Source organism: Chiloscyllium plagiosum, unplaced genomic scaffold (assembly GCF_037043375.1).
Source record: "Chiloscyllium plagiosum isolate Xiang-an unplaced genomic scaffold, Cpla_swu_hap1 HiC_scaffold_27, whole genome shotgun sequence".
Taxonomy (NCBI): Eukaryota; Metazoa; Chordata; class Chondrichthyes; order Orectolobiformes; family Hemiscylliidae; genus Chiloscyllium; species Chiloscyllium plagiosum.
Genome location: NW_028270165.1, coordinates 9,234,891 through 9,246,098, shown reverse-complemented (window position 1 = coordinate 9,246,098; position 11,208 = coordinate 9,234,891). Strand labels below are relative to the sequence as shown.

General features: G+C 46.1%; 1 protein-coding gene across 1 annotated transcript in view; it reads right to left on the bottom strand.

Moving 5' to 3' along the window:
* Nucleotides 1-667: 667 nt before the first annotated feature.
* The window catches only part of LOC148143030 (uncharacterized), a 143,856-nt gene continuing 133,315 nt past the window's right edge, over nt 668-11,208 (bottom strand). The window contains 1 exon segment of the mRNA XM_087975775.1: nt 668-1,672. Coding sequence (XP_087831901.1) covers nt 1,507-1,672 — 166 coding nt within the window. The 3' untranslated portion in view covers nt 668-1,506.

Genomic DNA, 11,208 nt, shown 5'->3' with positions numbered 1-11,208 from the left:
TGAAGTTCTGCTTTGTCTTTGTAGCTTCTGACTTCTCATGAGCCTTCAGCAGCGGCTCTCTCCTCCTGACATTGTTAGACCACGCCCGCTGCAACTTCCCTTTTCCATTTCTCCAGCCCTGAGCACACCGGTTCCCAAATCCTGGCGCCAGGCAGACACTGATGCAATCTGGTCTTCTGCTGCCAACTGCAGAGAATGGTGACAATCCCTGCCACTATTCTCTCCCTGACCACCACTGCCCCCTCCTCAACATTGTTCGTACTCCAACCACACAGCCAGTTAGCTCCTCGTTCGTGCAGACCTCTCTCAGATCCCCTTTATGAGATTAGATTACTTACAGTGTGTAAACAGGCCCTTCGGCCCAACAAGTCCACACCGCCCCGCCGAAGCGCAACCCACCCATACATCTACCCCTTACCTAACACTACGGGCAATTTAGCATGGCTAATACACCTGACCTGCACATCTTTAGACTGTGGGAGGAAACCAGAGCACCCGGAGGAAACCCACACAGACACGGGGAGAATGTGCAAACTCCATACAGTCAGTCGCCTGAGGTGGGAATTGAACCCGGGTCTCTGGTGCTGTGAGGCAGCAGTGCTAACCACTGTGCCACGTGCTGCCCGTTCTGTCTGACTTGTGCCACGTGCTGCCCGTTCTGTCTGACCCTGTCCACTGACCCAGTCAGAAGGCTTTGTCCGTAGAGGAAAGACCATCTCCCAGAACTTTCCCTTTTTCCCCCAACGTGTCTGCAGCCCGGCTTCCAGATGCATCTTTCTGAGCCGAAGGTCCACCAGCCTGTGTTTGCCCTGGATCACAGTATCCAGAGCGTCTCAACTTCCGCAAATCGAAAGACAAGGCCCACCCTGCCCTCTCCAATGTGTGTTGTGTAACTGCTTAATCGTTTCTGGTGGCCGAGCAGAGGCTGATAGCCAAATTTGGAACCCCATGAGGGTGGTCTCAACTGGGATTTTGGGTTCATGTCACACTACAGGTGACCCCACTACACTATACACTCTCTCTCTCTCACTCTCACACTCATGCTCGCACTCAGACACACACACATGCACACACCCTCTCACAGGCTTATACTCCATTACTCACACACTTTACCAAGCACGCACATACACAGACACACACTCTCTCATGCAGACACACACATCAGTCTATGGTGTGAATTTGCAATTGCAGGATTTTAATTTGCAAGTACATTCTATTTTGCTCAAAAAACGCACAATCTTCAGACAGTCTATCCATGTAATATGTTATAAATTCTACGATGGAAATAGAACCAGTCTGACTCAAAATTGGGATACAGATAGACTCTGACATCAGTGAATCTCATGGGATATTTTTTCCCCAGAAAATGGTTTCATCATTAGATTCTGAACTCCAGATTTCTGACTGAATTCGAATTCTGCCATCTGCCACAGTGTGATTCGAACCCAGGAGTCCCCAAAGCTGGGTTGATAGTTCAGTCGATAATGGCACTCGGCTGTCATTCCTTCAATCACCCTGCAATGGCCTCCACAGGTGGGAGGAGGGGGTAAAGCCCTTCCCACACTGACAGCAGGTGAGCAGGCTGTCTCCAGTGTGGACCCGCTGGTGCGTCTGCAGGCTGGAAGAATCAATGAATTTCTTCCTGCATTCGGAGCAGGTGATTGGCCGCTCCCTGTTGTGGACCCGCTGGTGAGCTTCTAAAATCTCAAAACAAATAATCAAGAAAGAACCCACTCTATTCACTACCGCAGACTTACAGCAAGGTTACACATTAAAAACTATGCACTTATCTGTTCCTGTGCTGTGAGCTCTCCCACACAGATTCCACCAAGGCCAGTTGTGAATTTTGTGTTTGTTAATTTTTCCTAGACGCACTCCAATGTTCAGAGATACATGATTTCAAACAACAAAGGCAGTAACTACATAGATTCACTGCTGTGTCAGCTAGCAGTGTAGGATTTTCTCTATCTCTCTCTCTTTCAGACCATGTGCTCGCTGCCTTTAGCTGTCTTTCTCTCTTTTAAAAGTGCTGTTGACTTGATTTTTTTACTCCAAAGTTCCAAAACAATGCAACAGTATATAAAACAGTAAGTGCTGCTCCTGGAATTCAAGGAAATCGCGTCCAACACTGAAAATATCTTTAAAAAAGAGCAGCTCTTACAGCCACAAATTTTCCGGTCCTCCATCTTGGATTAGTACTTGGTGAACATTCCCATCTCCCAGGTTACAGTTATTGAAATAATCTGCTTTTCTATTTTTGCTACCAAAGTGGATAACCTCACATTTATCCACACTAAACTGCACCTGCCATACATTTACCCACTCACTCAGCCTGTGCAAATAACGCTGCATCCTCCTCACAGCTCACCCTTCCACCCAGCTTTGTGTCATCTGTAATTTGTGATACATTCCAATTAGTTTTCTCATCTAAATCACTGACATATACTGTGAATACCTGGGGTCCTAGTCCCAATCCCTGCAGTTCCCCAATCATGAATCATTATACAACATCAATCTGACGGATCCTCCCTGACTGACCGTACAAAATAGCAGATGTTAGCCTGATGTTCATAACTGACGGAGACCTGATAAGCAATTATGATCCACTGAAATACTAAATCACAGAAGCAGGCCATTCAGCCCATTGTGTCCATGCAATTCTCTAAATGAGCTTTCTGACCTTGTGCCATTTTCCTGACATTTCCTTGGAAACTGGTACATTGCTTGTCATCAAATAATTGTCCAATGCCCTTAATTGAACCTGCTTCAACCACTTCTCCATGCAATGTCTTCCAGATCTATTTACTTACTGTGTGAAATTTCTTTCTCACATCACATTTTCTTTCTTGTCATCAACTTCAAATTTGCGTTCTTATTCTCAATGCTTTTATCATGGTGAACAGTTTTTCACTATCTTTTCTGGGTATGATTTTCGTCATGATTTTCAAAACTTCTTTTAAATCTGGCTTCATAGAACAGTCCATGAGGCCAAGCCCATCAACAATTCCAGCCTCGGGCGACTGTCTGTGTGGAGTTTGCACATTCTCCCCGTGTCTGCGAGGGTTTCCTCCAGGTGCTCCGGTTTCCTCCCACAGTCCAAAGATGTGCAGGTCAGGTGAATTGGCCATGTTAAAATGCCCATTGTGCTAGGTGGCTTAGTCAGAGGGCAATGGGTCTGGATGGGTTACTCTTCAGAGAGTCAGTGTGGACTTGTTGGGCTGAAGGGCCTGTTTCTACACTGTAGGGAATCTAATCTAATAAAACAATACAGAAACAACCGAGCATCTAAAAGGACGGCTCCTCAGTCATCACTGTGAGCCCCACAGCAACCATTGTTACCTGGTCGGTAATATTGGCCCACAGTTTGGAAAACTGATTTTCGCTACGTCTGCAAAGATTGAATTTTTTTTTAAGGCAGTTGTTGCTGAGAAGTTTAATCCTTTCTGTCCAGTAGGAAGTCAATGATGTATTTGGGTTTGAATGACATGTGGAGCAAGTGGATCACCGCTCCCTGGTATGCATGAGAGCATTACATTCCAGATTAAGCAGGGAATTGGATCTCTTCCTACAGCCCGTACATACCTCTGGTAACTTCCCAGGGGACTGTGCTTGTGTGGCACAGGTCAGATCATTGGCTGGCTTAGAATGTTTTAGAATGTTACAATACATAAGGAGGCCATTCAGACTATGATGTCAATAATAGTTCCTGAAACACCCACCCACTCTCCATCTCTATCTCCACCATCTTGCAACTGTCCAGCATCCTCGGTAGTATAGTGGTTATTATCCCCACCTGTGACTCAGGAGACTGGAGGATTTGATATTTTTATGGATGTCTTGTAGCGCAGAGGTAGTGACCCTAACTCTAGATCGGGTTCAAGTCCTGGCTGCTCCAGAGTTCAAAAGTTCACAAATATAAGAGCAGAATTAGGTCATTTAGCCCATCAAGTCTGCTCCGCCATTCAATCAAGACTGCTCATCACCCCCTTTTCCTGCTTTTTCCGCAAACCCTTGAAAGGGTTCAGAAAAGATTTACATGGATGTTTCCAGGGTTGGAGAATTTGGGAGAGGCTTAATGGTCCAGGACTGTTTTCCCTGGAACTTCAGAGGGTAAGGGGTGACTGTATGAAGGTTTATAAAAAAATGAGGGGCATGGATAGGATAAACACAAAAGGTGTTCAAAGTCTGTGAGAAGATTTGTAGCTCAGGTGCTCGTTGTTGTGATTCTGTTCGCCGAGCTGGGAATTTGTGTTGCAGATGTTTCGTCCCCTGTCTAGGTGACATCCTCAGTGCTTGGGAGCCTCCTGTGAAGCGCTTCTGTGATCTTTCCTCCAGCATTTGTAGTGGTTTGAATCTGCCGCTTCCGGTTGTCAGTTCCAGCTGTCCGTTGCAGTGGTCAGTATATTGGGTCCAGGTTGATGTGTTTATTGATTGAATCTGTGGATGAGTGCCATGCCTTTAGGAATTCCCTGGCTGTTCTCTGTTTTGGCTTGTCCTATAATAGTAGTAACAGTCTTAAATAAACTCAGTGAATCTTTTCCATGTTCAGAGATCTTCAGAATATTGTAACTAATGAATTCACTATCTCTGCTGCCACTTCCTTCAGGACCCGAGGATGTAGGCCATCAGGCCCAGGGGACCTGTCTGTCCTCAATCCTAATAGTTTGCTGTGTACCTTTTCCCGATCTATGTTGGTTGTTTAAGTTCTCCCCTTTCTATAGCCTCTGACTTGTCCATTTCAATAGGAATTGTTCTGTTGTCCTCCAACATGAAAACTGAGGACAAGTATTAATTTAGCATCTCTGCCATTTCAGTGTTCCACCCATTAACTCACCGTTTTCATTTTCCAAGGTATCAATACTTACCTTAGCGACTCTGTTCCCTTTACCGTACCAACAGAAGCTTTTGCTGTTCTCTTTGATTTTTAGTGCAAGGTTTCTTTTGTAATTTATCTCATCTATTTTAATTAATTTTTTTTAGTATCCCTTTGTTTATGTTTGAAAGTTCAATGTTTCACCCATCCAGAGGTCTGGAATACTACTTCTGAGCAGGCTGAAACGATTTTTAAAATGTCAAAACGTTTTTCAAACCCCTTCATGTGGCTGGGGGCCGGCAAAACGATCGCCCCGCCCCCATCGTCTCCTCCAACCACGCCCCCTCCGGTGAAGACGTCATGCACCGGAACTCCGCCCCTTGAGAGCTGGCGCATGTGCAGTGTAGGTCCTACAGCGGGACAAAGGCAGTGTTACTGTTTGTGGGAGAGGAATGGCGCTGGCGGCTGAAGGAACAAGAACAGGAGCCGCTGGAAAAGCTGAGCATCCCTGGCTGCATGTGTGGGGAGAAATCCGAGGAGCCGTTTCGGGTCCGGTGATCCTCCTCCAGAACAGGACCGGGTTTCAGGAACATCCCGGGGAGGTCGCCAGGCCCGAGCGCCATGACCTGGCTCCTGCCCCCGGGGAGAGGAGACAGTGAGACAGGGTAGGATTGGGAACCGCGGGAGGAGGGAGACTGGGGCGTTTATAAACTCCTAGGGGGAGGCCTGAGGCCTCGAATAAAATCCTCACAGGCCCAGTGTTTACTTCACTAGGGAAGGACCTCGCGGGTTGCCGGGGCAACGGCCGCCATCTTTGTGAGGGTCAGACATGTTTTGGGGCGGGGAGCGCGGGCGGCCATCTTGGTGAGGGCACCATCAACTGTTATTTCTGGGAAAGACTTCCACCGTTGTGGCAGCCCCGGCCTTGGCTGAGCTTAATTCCCCACACTGTCCAGCGATGTGCAGGTTAGGGTGGATCGGCCGTGCTAAATTACTGCTAATGCCCAAGGAAGTTCTGGTTAGTGTTTATCGGCCATACTAACCTACCCTGATGAAGGGCTCCTGCCCGAAACGTCGATTCTCCTGCTCCTCGGATGCTGCCTAACCTGCTGCGCTTTTCCAGCAACACTTTTTCAGTTCTTTCCATCTGTTGTAGGGTTCCGCTGTCGGACTAGCTCCGCCCATTATGACATCACAACACGGAAGTGGCCCTATCAGTTTCAATGTGAAACACCCTCCTCTGGGCAACTCCTCATCCTGGGAGGGAGAGAGGGAAGGGGGAATCAACTGGAGTGAATCTAGGGAGGGAGCAGCCTCTGCAAACTCGGGTATCTGGCTTAAATACCCGGGCGAGGAGGGACGGATGATAGCGATTCCCGCAAATAAATGCATCGGGTACAAGTACAGCGCATGCAATAATCCACATTGCAGCTTCAAGCCAGCTGCAATAGTTTTACATCCTCTGTTCTTCCTCTGTCTTGGCTCCTGCATTTCGGCTTCCTTCCCCCATTCCCACCCTGGACCCGAGACATTGGTGCTTCCAAGCTGACACTCATAAGTTCGGGTTGTCCCTCCATTCTTTCTCAATTTTCAAAACCCACAAAAGACAACTTTCCCAATCTTCTGAGCATTGGAGATGGGAGGTTACATTGAGACTGGTTAGGCCGCTTTTGGAATATTGTGTGCAGTTCTGGTCACCCTCCTATCGGAAGGATGTTGTGAAAAAAGATGAAAGGATGCTGCCAGAATTGGAGCGTTTGAGCTTAATTGGTTGGTGCTGTTTTCACGAGTGTGCCGAAGGCATTTGTACACATTTATAAAATCATGTAAGGCATGGATTGGTTAAATAGACAAGGTCTTTTCCCTGGGTTAGCGGGAGTCCAGAACTAAAGGGTAATAGCTTAGGGTGAGGTGAATAATCCAAATCATTACAAATACCAAAGGAATTCACTCCTCTTAATCCTTTATTTCCAAAAGCAATTAGGAGTCTAACTGCTTCCTCCCCCACCTCCCCCTAAGCCTTTGCCCTCTAGTTCTGGACTCTCCCAACCCAGGGAAAAGACCTTGTCTCTTTATCCTTTCAACGTCCCACATGATTTGATAAACCTCTATAAGGTCACCCCTCAGTCTCCAATGTTCCAGGAAAAACAGCCCCAGCCTATTCAGACCCTCCCTGTAGCTCAAACCCTGGCAACCTCCTTGTGAATCTTGAAACAGTTCAGAAAAGATCTACAACATCCCTTCTAGAGCAAGGAGATTGGTTAGACCACTTTTGGAATACTGTGTGTATAATGTCCTGTACAGTTGCAACATGACCTCCTAAGTCCAATACTCGATGCTCTGACCAATAAAGGAGAGCGTGCCAAACACCTTCTTCACTATTCTACCTACAACTCCATTTTCAAAGAACTATGAACCTGCGCCCCAAGATCTTTGTTCAGCAATACTCCCCAGGATCTTACCATTAAGTGTATAAGTCCTGCCCTGATTTGGCTTTCCCAAAATGCAACACTTAAGTAAACTACATCTGCAGAAAAAAACACATGGTCTTTTAAAGGGATCACGCAATGCTTTCCCCATTTTGCAATTTTACACATACCACCAAATTCGAAATTCTTGCCACCCAACCTACAATTACAGAGGAACCGCGATTATCCAAACGAGATGGGCGGGCACTATTTCATTCAGATAACTGATTGTTTAGTTAATTGATTCAATGCCTGTCCTGTGGGGCTCAGTTTTCTGAAGTTTCCTTCTTCCTCGCTCTGCCTGCCTTGCTCCCTCTGTCTGTCTCAGGGTTTGTTTCTGAGCAGACACACACTTTTATGTGTAAGGGACTTGCAGCATTTCTGAAGCCCCAGGCGCCCCCCCATTCTCCCGCCCCCATCAGCTCCCATGAGTATCCCGCCGGCCCCCTATCCCCTCTCTGGAGCAGCCGGACTGGACACCAACAGTAAGAATGCTGCTGCCGTTGGTGGTGGGGTGGGGTTAATTCTCAAATAGTGCACACACTACTTTTATTCGCAACAGGTTCCACCTTTGCCCTGTACAGGATAATGCAAGCGGGCATCAGAGCCGCCCTGCTTTTGCCACGGGACTATGCCTACATCAGGAAACTATAAGAATTCATTTTGTGTTTTAAACAGCAGTCGCAGCTTTAAACCCACAGAACTCAGCAGCTGCCGGTCCACCCACGTGACCGGGAGTTGGGAGACAGATGACAGATAAAATCCACACTATACCAACACTACCCATGACTCATAGACCAAAACTCCGGAATTAATTAATATGGAAACCCATCTCCTAATCACATCAAGAGACTGACTGAAACACACCCATACCCATTGATACGGACCCACCCTGACACAAAGGACAGGCATCCACCACACAGGAACGGACAGACCAATACACACCAACACCCCAAGGGAACAAAGGGGGCTGCTAGCCCCTGCCCTCACAGAGAGAGACAAGCAGATAATACCCAGACCCGTTTTACATAAACCAATTAGCACCATATTGTGCGTGCCCTGCAACTCTCCTGGGATGGCAGGAAACATTCTATTTACACCTACTCCAGTGATGATGGGGAACTATCATCCCATTCATCCTCAAATTCCACACATCCTGACAACTAAAAGTATATAATATGTAGCAGCGTGCAGGAACAGGAGAGCGGCTGAGATTCGGACCTCGGTTGGTCTCCGCCGGCGTTACTGTAGCAATAAACGTTACCGATTGTTGAACTGCACTCTGGGCTCGGACTAATATCATTTCATTCGCGCTAACAATAATATTGGAGAGATTATCTGGGAAAGGGAAGTTGAGGGTACTCGCCTGTATAGAACTTCAGGGAAGTGTGGGAGAGAGAGAAGCCAAGCAGTCAGTCATTGGGAGATGGTGCCTGGGCTCCCATAGATATCCAGGATTGTTGACAGCATTTCAGTAAGCTGAGTGCATTTTTAATCATTATAAACAAAAGGCGCAATCAATGTTGAAACACCTCTTTGATGTAATGTTTCTATCGGGACCTTGAGATCTTCTTCGGATAATCCAATATTCAGATAATTAAGTTTCCTCTGTACTCTATCCAACTTCACAACACATCACTTCTGGAAGATGACATTTCAAATCTGCTATTAAATTAAGAAAGAGAGGGTTTAGGGTCCTTTCTCAAAATCTTTAGAAGGGGCTGGGCATGGGTCTGGTCTGGTCCATAACAGCTGTCACTAACTTGTTACCCACCAGCATTGCCATCAGCTTATAGTACCCAATAGCTGCCAATTATGGCCACATTGATGTGGTTTCTTGGCTCAAACACCACAGAGTAGGATATGGTCTGAATACTTCCCTGCAACACAGACCTTTACGGATCAGACAAGAACCCCTCAAAAAATGTGAAGAATGTAGGCCACACCCTAACTTGTTAATTTATTTTTTTAGGCAATTTCACAAAATTTATTTAGTGAAGTGGATATTCCAGGACTGATGCAGCTGGTCAAACCTCTCAGTTTCAGACAAAACAATTTATTTGCACACTACAGATGAAACACAAACAAAAGAAAATAGAATTGAGAATAACTTATATGAAAACTCAACTGACTATTGCAACTTAACAAAGCTGTTCCAATTTCGCAACATCCTGTGAACACACCTCTTGGCAAAAGGTAAATTTGAACACAGGTTCTTACAGGTAGGAGAGATTTCAGAGAGTGGAGTCAGGCAAAATAATGTCTATTAAAGCAAGTTTCATTGTAGCTGCTTGTCTAGGTCCCCAGTAATTTTCTGACTCTGCTAAAACCAAACCAAACTGGGAAAAAAAAAACTGAGCTGGGAGAACTGGCCACTCCCCTTTCATTGTGCAACTGTGTTTAAAAAATCTCTAAAGGCTTCCTCTGGTTGTTGATTCAGGCAGTGTCTGTTAGCCTTTTCCACACCACTGCTTTTACAACCCTTCTTGAACAAAACCAAGGACAGTATAACCTTGTTTAAGGGGCAGAATCGTCCCATCACCATGTAATATGGGTTCTTGTGGAGGCAGATGTCTTGAAGTTTATTAAAAACACTCATTATTTGCACCATTACAAGATCTCAAGCTGAGACACAGACTGGGTCCTGGGCTCATTGATGCACCACATGACTAGAACACGACTTGTGGCGACTGAGTGACCACATATTGCATTGTGACTACTGAGGTGAGGGAACAGACTTTGTTGTGGAATGCCACATTGTGAGGTGATCTAACTGCGTGTAATGTACATGGTCTTTCTGCAATCCATGCAAAGCTACACGAGACGTCATCCTCTCATCTTCAAAAAGGAAGATGCCGGAACTTCAGTTTTAATCCTAGGTTCTAAAATGGCCACTGCAGACTGCAGGATATTTCTCTCTTCGTGGAAGCAGGGATAAAAAATCCCCAGGACCTAATCAGGTGTACCCGAGAACTCTGTGGGAAGCTAAAGAAGTGATTGCTGGGTCTCTTGCTGTGATATTTGTATCATTGAGAGTCACAGGTGAGGTGCTGGATACTGGAGGTTGGCAAACGTGGTGCCACTGTTTAGGAAGGGTGGCAAGGACAAGCCAGGGAGCCATAGACCAGTGAGCCTGACCTCGGTGGTGGGTAAGTTGTCGGAGGGAATCCTGAAAGACAGGATATATGTGTATTTGGAAAGATAAGGACTGATTAGGGATAGTCAACGTGGCTTTGTGCTTGGGAAATCATGTCTCACAAACTTGAGTTTTTTACAGAAGTAACAAAGGATTGATGAGGGCGGAGCGGTAGATGCGATCTACATGGACTTCAGTAAGGTATTCGACAAGGTTCCCCATGGGAGACTGATTAGCAAGGTTAGGTCTCAAGGAATACAGCGAGAACTAGCCATTTGGATATAGAACTGGCTCAAAGGTAGAAGACAGAGGGTGGTGGTGGAGGGTTGTTTTTCAGACTGGAGGCCTATGACCAGTGGAGTGCCACAAGGATTGGTGCTGGGTCCTCTACTTTTTGTCTTTTACATAAATGAAATGGATGTGAACATAAGAGGTACAGTTAGTAAGTTTGCAGATGACACCAAAATTGGAGGTGTAGTGGACAGCAAAGAGGGTTTGATTTTAGCAGAGTCAGAAAACTACTAGGGACCTAAACAATAGGATCTTGACTAGATGGGCCAATGGGCTGAGAAGTGGCAGATGGAGTTTAATTTAGATAAATGTGAGGTGCTGCATTTTGGGAAAACAAATCTTAGCATGACTTATACACTTAATGGTAAGGTCCTAGAGAGTGCTGCTGAACAAAGAGACCTTGGAGTGCAGGTTCATAGCTCCTTGAAAGTTGAGTCGCAGGTAGATAGGATAGTGAAAAAGGCGTTTGGTATGCTTTCCTTTATTGCGACTGTACAGGA